Raw genomic sequence first — 20,146 nt, 5'->3', positions numbered from 1 at the left:
CCATATGGTGAAGAAGGGCACTTAGAGTAGTTTAGGACTTTGTTTTCCTTTGACCGTACTATTAAGAGGGGCTTTGATCTAGTAGCTTGACTTAGGCAAGGCTTTAGGTTTAGGTGTCGTGCACACTTGGTAAACCTAGCACTAGGCAGCTCAGAGTAGTCCTTAGATCGAGAGGAACCAACTTCGTTTTGGAGCGATCACGTTTCGACGAAGTTAGGGTGCCCAAGGGGGCACCGGACGCTGCACCGGACGCTGAGGGGTAGCATCCGGTGAGGTCCTTAGCCGTTGGGAGTTTTCGGTGCCTAGGGTTAGGCACCGGACGCTAGCACCGGACTCACCGGGCAGCGTCCGGTCCCACACCTAGGGAGGTTGTAAACTTCCCTCGAGCACCGGACGCTAGCACCGGACGCACCGGGTAGCGTCCGGTCCCATACTCAGGGAGTTTATAAAACTCCCTGGAGCACCGGACTGTGCCACCGGACGCTAAGAGGTAGCGTCTGGTGACCTGTCAGACGCAGGTACAGTTAGCCATTGTGTGTCACCGGACGCTCGGTGCAGAGCGTTCGGTGCAACATTAACAGCATCCGGTGACCCCGTTTTCAGTGGAAAACGGTTGGCTGACCTTTGGACTTCATGGGGTGTATTTATACTCCTCCACCTCGTCCATGAGAGGTCTCTTGCCCATTCGAACATCAGAGAAACTTGTTGTGGAGCAAGAGAGTAGCAAGAGCCTAGAGAGGATTGAGTTTTGAGTGATTTCTTGTGAGAATCCTTCTCTAGTGAATTCCAAGAGTCAAGTGTGCATCCACCACTCTCTAGAGCCTTGTTTGGGTCAAGTGAGAGTTCTTTGCTTGTTACTCTTGGTGATCACCATCACCTAGATGGTTCGGTGGTGATTGGAGGCACGAAGACCGCCCGGAGTTCTTGTGGGTGGCTCGTGTCAAGCTTGTGAGCGGTTGTGGGTGATTCACCGCGACGGAGTGTCGAAGAATCAGCCCGTAGAGAGCACTTGGTCCTTGAGTGGACCAAGGGGGAGCAAGACCCTTGCGCGGGTGCTCCAACGAGGACTAGTGGAGAGTGGCGACTCTCCGATACCTCGGCAAAACATCGCCGAGCACTTTCTTACACTACTCCTTTATATTCTAGCATTTACTTTGTGCTTTTACATTCTTAGAATTGCCATGCTAGAATAGGATTGGAACTAGGATGCAAAACTTTTATCCGGTAGCTCTCTAGGTCACCTTAGGCACAAGGGGTTGAATTGGAGCTTATAGCTTGCTTAAATTTTTAGAGAAGCCCAATTCACCCCCCCTCTTAGGCATCTTGATCCTTTCAAACACTATTCTATATCTTCTCACTCTTCAACAATTTTTCTATATCTTTGTGCACTCTAAAGAATCATTCTTGTTTCTATCATTGCCTAACAAAAAATTCAAAATAGAAGATAGCTATATTTAGATAACCAAATGAAGTTGTTGGATAGCATTTTTTCCATCAAAATCTCTTGTTAGCAATTAGAAATGATATAGAGAGCTTTTTGAAGTTGCTCCATGATATAGGAGGCCACACTAGTGGAGAAAAATCTTTACTTGATGCGCACGTGCCACCAATAGTAGCGACACACAGACATGCGCCCATGCAGGGACGAGAGACGATGCCGGTGTTGAGGAAAAAAACTAGTGTGCACCCACAAGGTTTAGGGTTTGGACTAGAGCTTGGGGAACCTCTTATATCTTTCAAGCTTAGAAAGAAAGAAAGAAAGACCTAAGGCAATGGGTGGCCCGGCGATGGTGTTTGGAGGAGCGGTGAGCAACAGGATGGCACTGCTGCTGACCAGGCAATGGGACTAAGTTTGTTTTGGTAATTGAGTAACATCTAGTGGACTAATGTTTCCAATGAGTTGTGATTGAGCTAGGGTCTAGGTGAAGATGGTGAGTAAGGGTAGGAGATGATGGAGATGTTGATCAAGCCATATGGAGCAAAGCTCACATTTGGAGAAGAAGATGGAGATGAAAATAAGCTCGAAGACAATGGTATAAGCTAGGGGTTTTTATTTTGTGAACCGAGATGTATTTTCTTCTTCAATGGTGTAGCTATAGTTTGATATAGAATCTATTTCTCAAAGTAAAGAAACCATTCTCTTATAAAAAATGGCTCGAAAATCTTTGTTCCACCTTTTAGATTTAGGTATCATGAAAAGTGGTACCTATGAAGATCATGTATTTTAGTCACATTCATATCCATTTTTCAAGTCCATGATATAACCAATTGGATGGATCTTCCACCCGTTTAGTTAAGAAACTGCTAGTAGTCATGAATATCAAGGGAACTCTAAAGCGAAAATGGCTATCTAGTGCCACTAGGCATGAGCTAACTTTGCATATGCACCGGACCTAGTGACATTGTGAGGAAGCAAGAGAAAATGCTTTCAAAAATATTATTTTTTGAAAAGCTAACTCTCAGTGCCTAAGATGAAAGTGTTCATGTTGAAACACACATTAGAGTTATCAAATTTGAAAAGTTTATGTGAGGAATAGGACATAGTGCAGCTTCATTGCACTCATCGGAAATGTCCAGTGCCCTTGCTGGGAAGGTCACCGAAATATAGCATATGCATAGAGAGGGTATTGCCACCAGAATTGGAATGGTTCACTAGAAGAAGCGGCCTGAGAAGCATTGCGCATGATATTTGAACTTAGGCACTTGAGTTCCGGTGGGGTGGCCATCGGAGTTTTCCGGTGACATCCTAGAACTCACGGTGTAGCTACCTGAGAGGGTCGAGGGCTCCACTGTATTTACCTGGTGAACCTCATTAGAGAACATTGGAGCTTAACGCATACATATAGCCATTGGAATCTCCAATGGCTAGTTGACTTAGATCGAGGTTTTGAGGAGCCACTAAAATTGCCTGGTGATGCCCACAACACCCGCACCAGAGAAAGCAGTAGGGGTAGATCTTCATATCAAATGTCGGCTATTGGATCTTGATACATGATCCTCGAGTGCTGCTTCTATGGGGTCACCAGAGATTTCCATTGACCCCAGAACAACACAACAACAAGTTTTTGTGGGAGCATTATAAATAGGGTATGTTTCGTCCTTTGGGTCTTCCCTTGGCATTCTAACTAATAGACCACTCCCTTGAGAACTCAAGAACATCTCCCACTCACTCCCTTGCTTGAGATTAGGAGAGAGATCTAGTGCATTTTCTTAGAGAGTTCACATCAAGTGGCACTAGTTTATCATTGGGCAACAACTTTCTTGTTACTCTTGGTTTTTTTTAAACATTGTTGGTGATTGTTGGGTTGCTTTGATCGATTGATTTGTGAGGAGAATTGTGCTCACCCCCTCTATTGGGACTATGACAACAACCCTCCCATGCCTGTCACTACATCATTGGGACTATGACAACAACTCTCCTCTCATATTTACCAGGAGACCGAGTTACAAGACTCTGATGTCAACAATACCCTATACTGCTAAATTGAACTCAAAGTTCTAACTAAGAAAACTTATACATAAGTTGGAAACATTCAAAATAAGCGTTGCTAACTTGCAAGTTGCACAGTCGATAAATACTTAAATGCTTTAGTGCAATTATTATCAATCGATCATAAAATTTTGGTATTTACCACGTGTGCATTAAAAATATTCACATTAAAGTAGTTTAAGAAATCATAACACAATATAAACAACAAACTCCAATAGGATTTACAAATTTTAATGCTACAGCTCCACCTACCAAGACCTTCAAGGGAATGGGAGAAGTACGAGATCATTGCCATGTGTGAGTCAATGTGCACAGAGTAATGAGATCTTGGCCATTTTTGTCACCAAAGCTTAAATTTCACATAAGATAGAGTGCGAACCATGCGCTGCACCGCCCCCTTCCACTCTCCACCGCCGCTCCTCCCCTCCCCGTCGTCTCCCACTGCTGCCGTGCGGAACTCCTTCCCTGATCCACGCGAGGACTCCTATCGATGGCTGGGCTCTTGGACCTCGATTTTGGTCCGAGCGCCTCCTTTGAGAAGTTGGTTTCCAATGTTTCGGTTGCACTGTCAGTCTAGTCTCTTCTCACTCTCTGGCCACCTTTCATCTTGTTGCTAGCTTGGCCGTTCGGCTTTGCGTCTGAATGAGGATTCAGTCGGCATCATACTTAAGTCCTGCCTAGGAGGAAATGATAAAGATTTTAATGTGATTCACCTCTCGGGTTGGATGTTCAAATTCTCTATTTTGTGTAAGAACGTTGGCATCCTAATCCACAAATCCAATCGTTTTATCTGCAAATTCTTTGCATTTTTTTTCTCTCTCTGGGGTAATGGAGGTCCGAACTGGCGTCGTGATTACCAATGTTGGCTAGACAAAGAAGAAGCCACTTGGACCGTCATCCAACATAGATCTGGCAAAAAGTCCTTTGCTGATGTTGTCAAATCCACCCCTAAACCAAAGCATACCCAGGTGGTTTTCAAGAGACTGCATTATCCTGTTAATTATGTTTCAAATTATCAGGATGATTTGTCGGATTGTTTCTCAGTTCCAGTTTCTCGGCGCCCCCCTCCTTTCCAGCCGAGGTTGGCCAAAGCGAAGAACACGCATCCTCCCTTTTCAAATTCAAATTTGAATCCTAGTAAGCGTCTTCCTCGGCCTATTTCTCGCTGGAAGGCCATCTCTTCCGGCCAGCTTTCCTTGGCTGAACGCGGGATCTTAGGCTCTCCCCCGGCTCCAACTCAAGGCCCACTTAACAGGTGTAGGTGCTGCCTCTCTCTGGGCCATGACAGCATTTTGTGCAACGGCCAGCCCCGATGTTCCGTTTGCTTCCGTTATGGACATTCCACAAATTTATGTAAGGCCCGTGCCAATCAGTTATGGATTTTCAGACTTGTTTCTTATCTGGAATGCGAAGCGCCGGCATCCATGGATATAAATCCATCTGCCTCTGCATCTAATGCATCTTCGCCACCCCCGCCCACCCTGGTTCCACTGCCTACCACTGTTACTCCTCCTCCTTCGGCGACTCCGATGGCGAACTTTGCCGTCGATCCCGTACCCTTCCTCCCTGCTGGCTATGTGCTAGAAAGGTCGCAACCTTACTCTCTCCTGCGACATGAAGTCTACCTCACGGGGTGCTACAACAAGACCAATGAAGAACTGGCTAATTACCAATGTCCAATCCAATCTAGCTGCTTTTAATTTAGGGCGTGTTTGGGGCCATATTTTCTAAGTTGGTGGCTAAAACAAGCGAAGAATCACATCAAACGTCCCACAGCGCGAGCGATTCTTTTGGCTGCACATCCGCACCGCGAAAATGAACCGGAAGCAGTCTTTCCTATGCCATGGTTAGGGCCTGTTTGGATTGTAGGATTTGTAAAAGAAAAGTACAGGAATCAAGATTCCTCTATTTTATGCACTGTTCATGCGTTTGGAACACATGACTGAGTATATTCTTTCCTAGGAAAGTTTCCTTCACTCATGCATGTTGAAGGAATCAAAACATCCAATCTAGGCCATTGAAAATTTTCATGCGACAATGATACGCATCTGTCTAAGCTAACGAACACTATTGCCATGCATCAGTGACAAAAGGAACAGGACACAAGAGCCGAGGAAACATTTTTTATCTATTCACGGCACTTGTGTTCTTGCCATGCACCAACTCCAGAACTTTGATCTACGATCTACGCTTCAGACCTCCATTGTTGAGTTAATGACCTACCAAAGCTAATCTCAAGCTACCAAGTTTAGCAAGACAGGCACATCATTAGTCCAAATAAAATGATATTCTTATGCTACCTCATTCCTGCATTCCAAATACTCATTACTGTAAAATTCCTGTGTTTTTCCATTCCTCTGTTTTACCACCACATTCCTTTTCTATTCATGTATTTTCTCCTATTCCTACATTTTTATTCCACCGTTCCAAACAGGCCCTAGAAGGCCACGATACGCATAATGCACCACGGTCTGCAGAGGCCATCCCAACACACGCCCTTAAAGTCTAAATCCATCCATGACCATCCACTTATGTCTAAAGCTGGACTTCAAAATTAAAATCTCACACGTTAGAATTTTAGCAAAATTGATTCAATTTCGTTTGAAATGACTCAGTATGAAAGTTGTGTATATATATACATGTAGGTCTTACATTAAAAGTTGGACCCTAAAATTAAGAATAAATTTGTTGCAAATTTTGATATTTGCCAATAGACACTACTTAGGCCCTGTTTAGTTCCTCACCCAAAAAATTTTCATCCATCCCATCGAATCTTTGGACACATATATGGAACATTAAATGTAGATAAAAAAATAAAGTAATTACACAGTTTAGTTGAAAATCGCGAGACGAATCTTTTAAGCCTAGTTAGTCCATGATTAGCCTTAAGTGCTACAGTAACCCACATGTGCTAATGACAGATTAATTATACTTAATAGATTTGTCTTGCCGTTTCCAGACGAGCTATGTAATTTATTTTTTTATTAGTTTCTAAAATCCTTTCCCAACATCCTTCCGACACATCCGATGTGACACCCAAAAATTTTTCAACTCCAATGCCTTAATGTCTTTGCTAGTGAACACTTTTCGATTGTGATAATTAGCTCTTGAACAATATGTCTATTAAAATAATACTTCTTCCATCCGGAAAATGGTAGACGTAATTCCGATAGGAAAAGTCATAAGTATAAATTTCTCTTATAGTATATATGTAGCCAATTGCTAAAGAATTAATATTATCTTAGAGCCACTTTGAACACAAATCTATTGATGCAAGTTTTATGTCCTAAATTTGCACATATTTGACTAATTGTTGGTCAAACTTTGTAAAATTTGACTTTTCCTCTAGTCAAATACGTCTATTATATCTGGACTGAGTATTTTCTAGGAGTGGATGGAAAAGAGAAGTTAAAATAACCATTGAATATTATATATACCACAACCATTAATAGTTATCTAAAAATATTCATTTCTTTGCATATAAAGTTGGATGAAGACAAATGTTATATCAATATTGTAGAGCTTAATGAGATCCGTAACTTTGTAGTTGATATTTTTTGATTTAAAATTTTGAAGATGACCTCAGATGTCTCAGGTATTGTCTCGTCTGTCAACAAGCCAAGGCGGATTGTTCTCGGTTGCCGGATTTGCTACAGCCATTGACCATACCCGATTGCACGTGGAAGGTTATTTCCTTGGATTTTATTGAGGGACTTATGTTATCTGGTGGTAGTAATAACTACATCCTTGTGGTGGCGGATTGTTTGTCCAATTATTATGCCCGTTCTCAATCTCAAGCATCCCTTCACCACAGTGGATGTCGCCAAACTGTTCGTGATAAAGGTCCATAAGTTTCATGGGATGCCGGCTGCCATGGTGTCTCATCGTGATCGATTTTTTACTAGTCCACTGTGGAAGGAGCTTTTAAGCTGGCAAAGGTGTCTTTGCACATGAGTTCAGCTTATCACCCATAATTAGACGGGCAGACCGAACGGGTGAACTAGTGTTTTGAGACTTTTTTGTGTTGTTTCGTTCATGCCTCTGTTCAAAGGAACGGAGAAATTGGTTGGAATTTGCTGAGTTTTGGTACAATACATCGTTTCATTCTGCCCCGGATCCCTGTTTGAAGTTCTGTATGGCGTATGCCCACGCTCCACAGCATTTTGGATTGGATCCTGCTGGTGATTCCTTGAATTGATTACTAACTGACTTGATCCGCCAGCACCTAAACCACGCTAAGCAGCGCCTGAAGAAGCAGGTAGATGCTCACCATTCTTATGACAATTTCAGCTGGGCAATTAGGTCTTTTTGAAATTGCAACCCTAAGTGCAATCCTCCCTGGCCGCAAGAGCACATCAAAAGCTATCATTCAAAATTTTCTGCCCCTACATCATCTTGGAACGTATTGCCATGGTTGCTTGCAGGTTAGAGCTCCCAGCTTCATCGTCTATTCACCATGTCCATGTGTTCCACGTGTCAGCACCTCAAAAAGCCCTCTCTGTAGTCTACTTAGGTAAGAGGATATTTACAAGTATTTTATTTATATATACATTTATTTTTATAAAATACAAATATAGAAAATATAGAAACAAAAAAAAATCAGCGATCTGTCTGTATACTTGGCATTCCCTAAACAAAATGAAAACGCCAGCCACCGTTGGCCTTCCATAAAACAAAATGAAATTGCAGCTTTGAAGGTAACTTACCAAATCCACTATTATTATATTTGGAGGACAAGATAAAAAACAAAATGAAAATGCAGCCTTGAAGGTAACTTACCAAATCTACTATTATTATATTTGGAAGACAAGATAAAAGGTAAGCAGTACAGAGCTGGCAGTACATTTTGCTGAAGTTAAGTAGATCGATGGGTAAGAGCATCTTTACGGGTTTTGCATTTGAGGTTTGCATTTGAATAATTTGCTAAAAAACTCTAAAAGAGGTATCCAACGGTTTTGCATTTGGAGTTTGCAATTTGGGCAACTTGGCAAATGAGAGAGCAAACTTGACAAAAATGCCAAGTTGTGGATGGCTTTGCAAACCCAATCGCGCGAGGAAAGTCACGCGCGAGGAAAGCGCGCACGCCTGGAGACCTTCTATTTTTATCATTTGCCAAGTCCAAATATCAATTCTCTTGGAGATGACCTATTTTTATCTTTTGTATTTTGTTATGGGAGTTTGCAAATAACAACAAATGCCAAGTCAATTTGTCAAAGTCTTTGGAGATGCTCTAAGGTAACTAGAGAAGCATAGAGGCAGAAACGTATAGTAACTAATAAAAATGATCACAGTCACAACCTACAGACGATGAACAAGGAAATGCAAACTCTCCGGTTGCAGCTTAGCTACAATTATACAACGGACCAAAGTTTTTATTTCGCCATTCCAACTTAGTATTACATGCCATGCTGCGGCGTTATACTGTTACCACTGCATGAACTGGTCCGCGGGCTAATATTATAACCCAGGAAGCACCTGCTTATTACATATATCCAGACATGTGCAGATCACCATATTCCTCAGATCTCACTGAATGATTTGATAGTGCGGAAACCATGATTGTCAGGAAGTGGAGCATTTCCTGGGCGAATGGAGATTATCACCTCAAAACCTGAAAGATATGGTTAAATAGACAATAATAATTCTGAATTTTCTAGTAGCTAGAAAAATATGGGAACAAAAAAACAAACACAACCAATGCGATGAGCAAATAAACAAGCATAGCCAGCTTATCTCACAAGGTCATAAGTAAAGGCCCTAAAACTACAATGATACCACAACACGAACACATGATTATAATAACATCAACTGTAAAACTTTCGACAAGGCTATTAAATGGAACTAGTCATTACCAGTGTTTTTTGCTGCAACAGCTTCTTGGAAAACATCGGTGATAAATAAGATTTGAGATGGACTGTCCACCCCAAGTGATTGAGAGACCTCAAAATAACTCCTTGTTTCTCTTTTGTTTCTGTATATAAAAGATGGCAATCATGACTTATGTTAACTTTTTAATAGATTGGCAGATGAATGGAACAAGAAATCTATCACCAAATAAATCATATTTTATCTTTAGTTTTTCTGTATTTAAGGGAACAAAATCTTTTTTTTCCTTGTGTTGAATCTTCTATAAAATTATAGGCTACTACAACAAGAAATCCAGAGCTTACCCAGTGGTGGTATCAAAATACCCACACAGGAACTTTCGCAGGTCACCATATGTTGTATTGCCAAATAGCAGCCTTTGTGCTTCTCTACTTCCACTTGAGTATATGTAGACCTAATGACAAGTATTCATAATTTAACATCATGAGAAAATACGGTTGCACGCTCTTTACAAACTAAGGAATGCATATTGTTGTGCTAACTTAACCAGAAAGCTATAATTTACAAAACTGAGATGAATGTGGTAGCTTAACAAACCCTTTTGGGAAAAAAAAAAACACACTTTCCCAGTGTTCCCTTTCATGTTGCACTAAATTTAATCAGCCTTGTGAGTTGTGAGTCTTGTGACAACCTACTAACAGGAAAAATAAGTTCCATTTTACAATAAATCTTGAAGCACTGAGCATTTTTAGCACTGATCTTCTATAATTAAAATCTATGTCGTATTTTTCTAGAGCCTGGACAATCAGCTTTTCACAATACACATGAATTAGAGCAAAGAGATACCTTTATGCCACTAGAATGCCAGTTCTTTAGCGCCACAGGCACATCCTCAAAGACAACTCCCTGTAGTTCTTTCTTTTCAAATCCAGTCCTCCAAATATGACCCTGAATTTGACCAATTAGAACAGCTGAACTATACCAAAGAGAAAATTAATATGCTTGCAAAAGTGACCAAGAATGTGAATTGTAAACTAAGCTACCTGAAGTTGTTTCAATGGTGTGATCTTCCGGTCTGCTTTAATCATCGATTCAACATTGGCAACCAATGAATTGATAACCTCTTCTTTGCCAGCCTCATCGGGTGGAACTGGAACAGCCCCAGAAATCCCATTTCGTAAATCATCTTCAATCTGAATAGTTGACCACTTGTTTGTTAGAACATTAATAAACAAAACAACCAGTGTAAACTATTAGCATCACTCAAAAACTTGTTAACGCTTCATTACTTACTTGGATGCGCAATAGTTTGATGTCGTCTTTAGTTTCCTCAGAATCAAACGTAGAAGTCAGATGTTCTCGTACATTATCACGGGCATAAGGGAACATAACATCAGTCACGAATGATATTGGAGTGGTTGTCCCCTCAATATCTAGTACAACACACTGCGACAGTAGAAAAAAGGTCGAGCTAAGTTTAACAGAAAAGACATAGCAATCACAAAAGCATTAAGGAAAACAACAGAGCTTCAAAAAAAATTACAGAAATACTACAGACAGGTTTATTTTGACATAATGCTATGGACAGTTGCAAAGTAAAAATCCTACAGGTATCATGAATGGTATTCCCAAAATAATAGGGACAATGAAATAACCTTTGATGAATCAGCAGCACGACATCCATTAGGAATTTCAGAGCTCAAAATGCTGCGCTGTCTCTTTGCATTGTTTATTGGACCATGCTCAGGAGTTGTCCAATCAATACCCAGCTGATAGAGCTTGATGCAAGCATCTAAAAGGTAATGATAGCATTCAGCCTGAAATGCAAGGCCATAAAAATGAAGTTCACATCTCCACTCACATAAATAGGAATCATGTAATTATCTCTAAACATAGCAGACATAATGGAAACATTTAAACGAACAGCTCTTATGAATTAGAAGACTTCACATGAATATAATGGTATGGATACATTTTTTTTTCTCTTTTAAAAGAGACAAGATCTAGTTCAGGAAATTTAGAGTGTCATCCAAATGAAGTCCTTCATTTGGTAATCCCGGAGGCCAAAGCAGTCCTGGATATCATGCAGCAATGAAGGATTAATGAAATCATCAAATCAAGTTAAGGGTATTATGTGTCCCACTTCATTATATACATAGTGCCAACTGAATCCAAATTTGTATCCAAGTCAAAAGTTGCATAACAAGATTCACCTTATTAGCTTATAGTCATGTAAAATTTTTTATAAGGCAAGTTAACTTCTAGGGGAAAAGGAGTATCAAAGAGTAACCTAGTTGTAATAAACAGTTACATTTTATTTTTACCTAATCAGAATAACTATATGCTAAAATTAACCATCCAAGAATATCAATATAAGAGGTTTTGAATTTTTGAAATGAAGGAACCAGAAGCCTAACCTGCCGAAACACAGATAACAATAACAGTGAGAGGTCATCAAAAGAATGGTAGGCAACAGTCAGAGTCCAGCGCATTTTAAAACAACTGCAGAAAGTCAAAAGATAGAAAGCACACCTGTGTCTTGGCATTGATCCAAGAGTCACCCCATACATATATTCCGTGGTTCCTTACAAGCACAGCAGTTGCCTTTGGGTATGCTGCAATCTGTTAAATAATTTTGTATCAATGGCCTACATACATCTAAAATACTCATCACAACTTTGTTATCAAGATTCAAGAATACGTGGTCTTGGCTCAAACTCTAGATAAATCAAACAGTATTGTAGAAAACAACTAATTGGGCTCATAGTTTATGATGATGACTAAATTGTTACAGTAACTATAATCAGAGGCTATGAACATAAAATAATAAACCAGTAATTTTCCCCATTTATCATCAAATAATTTAAAAACAATGTGCTAGAGACTTAATAAGCCTCGAATCTTTGTTATAACTTATAAGGCTATCCCTAGAAGCCTGTTAGGCAGGGAATTTGGAATCAAATCCTTAACCTTAAGCCCAATGCTGGAATGATATCTTATCTGCACCATAAGAACTAAAACTCCAAAACAGCATAAGATTGTATCTGCACCTATAGATTTGGTCTCTAGGATTGAGAGGATTGAAAGATACGAGTTTGATAGCATACCGCCTCACTTAGGGAGTCGGTGAGCTCATACTCATAAGGAGTATTCTCAACAATAGGAATGACCAATTCATCACGGTAGCCATGACCTTTGATTCCTTTGATCATTTCCATGTGGGTCATCTGCAGTAAGATCAGCATCAGACCATCAGTATCTAGTCAAATAAGGATTTTCTTACCACAACTATTTTAGCATACAATAAAATCTACTATGAATTTTAGTTTCTAAATCCTGGCCATAGTATATAATCAAATTTCCAGCTAGGGTGTGATATTACCGACAAATTAAATTATCATTTTACATGTTAGTGGATTCTCAGAACATCCCTGCCACTTTTAGTTCTTTCCCATACATTTATTAACATTACACTAAGCTGTATGGAGAATTAATGGAATTTGTATGAAGCCACTGTCCAGATCACTGGTTCAATCCAACTAGCTTATGCATGTATGCATGCAATCACTGTTGAAATTAGTCTGTGCATGCAAAAAAAGGTACTCCTTAGTCCCTACATTCCAAATTGTAAGTCATTCTGGCTTTTCTAGATACATAGCTTTTGCTACACACCTAGATCTAGATATACATTATGTCTAGATAGTAGATACATAATAAAAGCTATATCTAGCAAAGCCAGAACGACTTACAATTTGAATGAAGTAGCATTGTTTATTTTTATGTTGCAGTTTCATGCTTTCTTGTTGAAATAAATTGCATGAAACAGAAGCATGTTGTGAATATAATTTAAAAATGATTAGACTGTTTAATGACATCTAAAACCTCAGAAGATAAATGTTAATAACCATAGAAGGTTTTTCCGTGGAAATAAAGATATCACAAAATGTTCAGTTTCACACATTTAATCAGATTGAAGACACTTGGACAATAGGAATTACCCTGAACTCCTTTGCACCAGGGTTGAGCATTGTTGCAATGCAAGTCTCCATTCCATGGCTGTGAATGACAGCCCCAGCTCCTCTCATCAGATACGCCTTCAAAACACCAAAGCAATCTAGAGTTTTCAGATCAAAACAAGCAGAAGCAACAGCAAAAGTTAAAACAAAGAGAGCATTCACAAACCTTCATGAACAGAGGAGCACAGTCCGTACACTTTGGAGGCTTGTTTGGCCATGGCTTTGCTACTGGCGCAGAAAGCACTTTTCCATCTGCAGCCATCACATACATGTCCTCTGCTACCATCCTCTCCTTCTGCACACCTGAAAGAGATCAACAACATTTATTGTCACTGGAATGAACTACAGTAGCTACTTATCCTCAAATTTGAAGCTTGGTGCTGGCAGAATATTAGGTATAAAATCGGTTTTCCTTTCACACATTGCATTTTGACCCACTAACTAGCAGCAAAGGCACTAGACAGCAATATGATACAATTAAGGACTCCGGTTGATATCGTATATGCCTTAAAACCTGAACTGCTTAAGATAGCCCAACATTGGACATCTAAAGAGATATTGTGTCAGTGGTACAAGTACAACCCAATGCACAACTCACAGTATACCATGAGCTCAACTTTGGACTGAACTGAGATATAAGCTAAACAGTGCACACTTCAAAAACTCAAACTTAAGTTAAGTTGGTGCTATGGCAGACCATCCAGTGAAACAACCTCTTTCAGTTGTTTCAAAACTTTAACTTGAATTTGGTTAAAAATCCCTTTTAATTGACAACCACTTGGCCAGTTGGCCTGGCCAGGCCATGAACATAATTTGGATCAACAAAAGGTGTCAATCAGAAGCTTTGCACGTGAACGTGGAGATATATGGCATAAGCCAAGTAACTGGGTGACAGCAGCGCTCGGCAGCAGTGTCTAATTCACTACGCTGCAATTCATCGAACAGGTGACATGCGCCCCCAAAGGCCACAAAAGGGTGGGCAGGGGGAGGAATCCAAGGTGAATCGCTGGTTACCGGAGGGTGACATGACGATGAGGCGGTCGGCGAGCGGCACGGCGGGGTCGTTGACCTTGACGGTGATGCTGCCGCCGGTGCCCGTGACCCATCCCTGCGCGTAGAAGTGCCGACAGAGCTCCGCCACCAGCTCCCGCGCCTCCCGCACCGGCTCCCCCTCCAGGTACGCCTCCGACGCCGTCGCCCCCACCGCCGCCTCGCAGCTGCACCCGCCGCAAGCCATGGCCGTCCGTCCCCTCTTCCGCCGCTCACGTGCCGGGATTCGAGCTGCGTGCGGGGCTGTCTTATTCTCGCCGAGTGCAGTGCAGCCGAGGCGGCTCGATTAGTGCTTGCGAGGTTTCGCAGAGCGGGCCCACTCGTCAGTGAGTCATCCGCGGGGAATCTCGGGCACGGTGCTAGGGGTTAAACGGGACGGGAATAATCGGCATCGGCAACCGGGAGGCGGCTTTACTTTTGTTACTCGACATTGCGGGCTACCCGCTTCTGTGGCAGGTGGAGAAGCAAAGGATGCGGGGCGTGGGACCGTATTGTCAGTCAAAAAAGTAGTGGCGACTAGACGGTTTTGGGTAGCTGTAAGTGGCACGATCAAGACCATTGTCACGGGGAGGAGGCGTGAAATAGGCTGCGGGACAGGTGGGGCCCGGTGAAATATGCCAGCATAATTCGTGATAGCAAATCTCACCGCGGCATGTTTGAACTAAAGAAAAATACTCCCTCCATACTAAAATAATCATATGTTTACAATTCAAATTTTATCCATACTAAAAAAACTCACTCCATACTAAAATGATCAAATAGCACAAGATTCCATGTGTAACATATGGCCTCGTTTAGTTGAAAAAAAATTACAAAATAGACATTATAATACTTTCGTTTATCTTTGACAAATATTGTCCAATCATAGACTAATTAGGCTCGCATTCATCTAACAAATTACAGAAAAACTATGTAATTAATTATTATTTTTATCTTTAATGCTCCATGCATGCGTCGTAAGATTTGATGTGACGAGAACAAGGCCATAGGTGACAGAGCACAGTGGAGTAGCCAGACATGTGGATCGGGATATAACAAAGATCAAAGAAATGAAATCGACGGTGGCCTACGAGATGCTCTCCTCCACTAGTTTTCTTTTTGAGCTTATTTGTTTGTCTGGAAAAATCATAGCTAAAAATACTATTCGTTGTTTTATTATAAAAGAAAAATATTATTATAATAAAAAAGATACGTCTTATAAGACAAGAGAACGGTCTCGAATTCCCGTTTGCTTTTTGTCTCTCCCGCACAGCCACATCGAGGCTCCCGTGCACACACTCATATGGATCCATCCTGTCGCCGTTGAATATGGCATCACCGTTGAATATAGATATCATCGTTTGAACATTATATATTTGATACTTTATGAGTTATAATTTTATATTTTATAGTTGAGGGGGTCATACTATCAACCCTTGATACGTTATAGGGTTATATAGACTTTTAATATATTATTTCAGCAAAAGCACCTTCAAACCCGCCTCAGGGATTACTTAGACGGTTTTTAATAGTTTGAGGGGCAAAATACTTGGTTTTATAGGTGAGGGGTGAAATAGACAACCATCAATAGTTGAGGGAGTTAAATTCATTGATTGAAAATCACTTTACCATGAGGGGCGATCACTCTAGTCCATTATTTTGTATTGCAGTATCCCTAAATATAGTTCATCACTAGCCTAAGGTTTCAAAAATAAAAGGAGCCAAATGAAAACTGAGTTTTATCTCGTGCTTACTCCATCTAAATCCTAGTTCATCTCATCGGCCCTGATTCCAAACCTTGGAAGAAATCAAGAAGATTGGGGGAGCATTATTGGGTCCTTGTGCTTACCTTAGCTCTGTCATCTCAAATCCAATCTATATTTTCATTGCCCAAATAAAGGCAGGTTTGGTAGAGAGCTCCACTTCCTGATTCTTCGCTCTAACTTCTTGATTCTTTGATGGAGTGATTCTAGTTAATTCTAGCGGGGGAGCAAGTGAGAATTGATTATGGAGTGATTTTTTTCAGGACCGTGCTATAGCACATTTTCCATTACGTTTGAGTAGACAAGCCAAACATTACGACACTCCCCACATAGTAATCGCGTAATTACCGAACCGGGAGTGTCACTGCCACACGTTCGGGCATTAGCACCGGTTGGGAAGGGCCTGTTGGCCCGGTTTCCGAGCCGGTGCGGCCCTTCCGGGACTAAAGGCCCACCCTTTAGTCCCGGTTTGGGAAACCAGGGCTAAAGCCTCCCCTTTAACACCGGTTGGGATCCTGCCAGGGCTGCCACGTTGCAGGACCCTTTAACACCGGTTGGTATTTCCAACTGGTGTTAAAGGGTTTCTTTTTTTTTCACTTCATCGGTTCTGTTTATTGTTTTTATATAATAATAATAGGTTTTTCAATACATGTTTTTGTTGATACAATAATATATTTATATTACACGCTTATTAAGCATATATAAATGAAAATTATAGGCTTAGCTTAATAATTAAGCTTTGCCTATAATAAAATGAATAAGCCACATCAAAAATTAAATAGATATGTAAAAAGCTTTATATATATATAGTTTTATATGTACAAAATTCGTAACACATATATACATAGAGTTTTTTCTCCCAGTGTCTACAAACGATACAAATGATCATCGTTGTTTGGAATAAGAGTTTCGTTGTCGTTGAAGTGAAACTCGCCGTTTGGATTGATCACTTGCTCGCGGAGAAATCCTAGTATCGTCTCTTGGATAGCTTTGATTCGGTCTTTTTGTATGACCTTTTCCCTCAACCATTCCATCTTTAGTTTGAAATAAATAAAAAAGGTATTAGTTATCTAAGTTATTCAATATAATTTAGGAGATAATGAAAAGAGACATGTAACGTACTCTGAGCGTCTCTGTGAGTGTTTGATTGACTTGTGTCATCATAAATTTGCACACGTAATATGCACATAGATTGTTCCCCCCTTATATATATATATATATATATATATATATATATATATATATATATATATATATATATATAATATTCGCGACCACTTTAATAAAAAGGCTAAAAGTTAGCAAAAGTTTGCTAGCTAGTAAAACTTACTTGTGGATGAATTATGTCAAGCGGCGCTTTACATCCACTGAGATGTTCACGGTCAATAAATCTTTCTCAAACCCTACACACAGCCATTGTGGATTGTGAACTAATAATTAATTACAGAGTCAAATTATGATATTCTTCTAGCTGAGATCGACATTACGTACCTTTGAATAATGTTTACCATTTGTTGATAATTTTCTTGTGGTTTTCTCATTGAGTCAAAGATTATCAACCGGTTCTTGGGAATTTCAATGACCTTGAGTATCCAGTGAAAGCTGTTTACACACATATATATAGTCAGTCCTATATATAACTATATAAAACTTGTCTCGAGTAATAATAAGTAAAATAAAATATGCATGCACTTAATAACTATATAACTCACTCGAAGTTGAAAGGGAAGAGTATTTTTTGTTTTTCTTTTTGGTTCACAAAAAACCTCATAAGATTGGTGCAGACTTCTATCTCATGAGCTGCTGTCCACACTGCCTGCGGAGCCTTAAAAACAATATAAGGGTCAACGAACCCAATACTATTGTCATTTCTGATTCTGAGCTCTCTCATTTGGTGCCTGCATATATACATACAAATCCTAAGTGTGTAAGGATTATATACATGTAATTAAAGAAGTTAGAAGTATAATAAAAAGAAAAAAATACTTACAGACAAAAGCAGCTGACAAGAGATTTGTCGAGAGCGTCGAGGTGACATAATTGGTGCACTTCTTCGAACTGCACGTATATGAGGTCATCTCCACGGAAGTAGTGATGTTGTCTAATACGAAGAGAAATCCAATTCTCTCCCATTTTAGACGCCTCAATGCACCATTTGTTTATTGCAAGCATTTGTGTGCCGAGCTCATGTAAACGCTAAGGGTCGAATAGACTCCTGCCCGGTTCATATCTTGCCCTCCATTGATCAACTACCTCAGCTTTTTCAAATGTTTGGCATCAATAATGGCGGCAATTTCTTCCATATTTAAACCGCTCTGTCCAAAGTAACGCTCAAGCGAGTCTAGCTCAGACAACGCTAAGGATTTCTTTGGCATCAAGTCTTCATTTGAGCCGTATTGATTTGACACAATCAAAGGGGCACCGGTTTTGATACTTCTCCAAGCTGTAGGACCCCCTTTCCTACTCTCTTTCTAGGCTGTGAAGACTTGACCAGAGACCGCTCATAGTCCGAAAGTGCTGGCTTTTTCTGAGCTTCTCGTTGCTTCTTTTGCTGGTCCGCCACCTTCTTCCTCAGTTCCTCTGGCTTTACATAAAAGTACGACTTTTCTGGGTTTAGCCGCTTTTTTCTATCCTCCTTCAATTTATCAAAAAATTGTTTCACCTCAGCTTTGGATGCAGCAATTACCTCCTCTCCACTCTTTTCATAAGGTATTTTTTCTGGTGTCTTAGCTCTCTTTGCTGACTACCTCTCTTTGCAGCCTTCTTTGGAGGTGGGACCGATGACTTCGGTCGTTCTTGGGCGGACCGCTTCTGACTACCTCGCTTTGGAGGCGAAGGGACCGACCGTGTACTCTTTGGAGAGGGCGGCGCAGACGGTGGAGGTGGTGGGGCCGATCTTTTCGGTGTTGGAGAACGCGGTGGAGGAGTCAGAGACCTCGGTGGAGGAGGTAGAGACCGTGGTGGAGGTGGTGGCGGGGTCGGTGTGGCCGCCGCAGGTGTTGGAGGAGATCCAGCATTGTCACCGCCCGCAGCACTATGATGCGCTGGGGAAAGAACTGGACTTAGATTGGAGGAGTCCCTGCAAAGAAAACAATTACAAGTTTTGTGAGCAAACTTTTTTTAAATTCAATACATAATAAATAATATAACAAGTAAAATCACGCACAAACCTATGGTGAGGAATAATTATGAAGCGCTTGCGCCAACAAATAAACATCTTCTCAGCTTCACCTAAGGTCTTCTCTCCGTCTCCCCCTTCTATTTCTAAAAGCACATTGCCACAACCTTTCTCAACCCTATAAACCGAGACGCTAGCATATCCACCAGGTACTGGTCGATTATGGATTCTTGGAGTTCTCGTTCAGTCGATAGGGTTGACAACAGCGATAGCCACCTTTTTTGTTGCATTCCCATCTGGTACATGCAGCTCACAGGTAGTAAAAGCCTTTGTGACATCATCCACGGGAAGTGTAGCTTCGTATCATCCTGAATGGTTGGTACTTCCGTGGATGCGCAGCTGCTTTTCAACTGGCCTGGGGGGCTAACGTTGACCTCAAGCTGTGATGTACCTTGCCCTTTCATCATTTGACTAAGTGCTGCTTGCACTTGCCTTTGAATCTCCGCCTGCATCCATTCTTCACGAGCTTTCTCGCGCTCTTCTGACTGCAGAACAAAAGCTTCCAGCCGGATCCGCTCTGCCTCCTCATCCTTCTTTCTCTGGCGGCTTCTGTAGCTATCTTGATCAGCTTGGAATGATTGCAGCCACAAAACTGCCCCATAGCCTCTCGTACGCCCACCGTGCTCAGAATTTTCAAGCGCATAGGTGAGTTCATCCTTCTCCCTGTTAGGCCTGAACTCACCAGACTGAACCGCCTCTCGTGCACGGACTAGTGTCTCTGCTGCTCTAGAGATTTCTTGGCCCCAAACCAGCGCCCCGGTGTCTGGGTCCACACTTCCCCCATGACCGTAGAACCAATGCTTGGAGCGCTCGCTCCAATTCTTTGCTATTGTCTCGGGTGTGA

The 20,146-nt window shown here is 41.1% G+C and overlaps 1 protein-coding gene across 1 annotated transcript; it reads right to left on the bottom strand.

Moving 5' to 3' along the window:
* Positions 8,743-14,759, bottom strand: LOC8155324 (probable bifunctional methylthioribulose-1-phosphate dehydratase/enolase-phosphatase E1). Its single transcript, XM_002489084.2, has 12 exons — positions 14,347-14,759; positions 13,499-13,635; positions 13,315-13,410; positions 12,424-12,543; positions 11,849-11,938; positions 10,972-11,133; positions 10,610-10,762; positions 10,360-10,509; positions 10,163-10,264; positions 9,661-9,770; positions 9,343-9,461; positions 8,743-9,101 (listed from the first exon to the last, which is right to left on the bottom strand). Exons 1-12 carry the CDS (start codon positions 14,567-14,569, stop codon positions 9,010-9,012), a joined length of 1,554 nt encoding a protein of 517 aa, XP_002489129.1. The 5' UTR covers positions 14,570-14,759; the 3' UTR covers positions 8,743-9,009.

Source organism: Sorghum bicolor, chromosome 5, assembly GCF_000003195.3.
Source record: "Sorghum bicolor cultivar BTx623 chromosome 5, Sorghum_bicolor_NCBIv3, whole genome shotgun sequence".
NCBI lineage: Eukaryota > Viridiplantae > Streptophyta > Magnoliopsida > Poales > Poaceae > Sorghum > Sorghum bicolor.
This window is presented reverse-complemented; position numbering and strand designations above follow the sequence as displayed.

What these genes read in the sequence shown, in the direction of transcription:
- LOC8155324 (XM_002489084.2), bottom strand. Translation starts at nt 14,569, where the DNA reads ATGGCTTGCGGCGGGTGCAGCTGCGAGGCGGCGGTGGGGGCGACGGCG. An exon ending in CTGGTGCAAAGGAGTTCAGG is followed by an intron (nt 12,544 to 13,314) that starts GTAATTCCTATT and finishes ATCTTACTGCAG; the next exon opens with ATGACCCACATGGAAATGAT. An exon ending in GGATCAATGCCAAGACACAG is followed by an intron (nt 11,134 to 11,848) that starts GTGTGCTTTCTA and finishes CTTGCATTTCAG; the next exon opens with GCTGAATGCTATCATTACCT.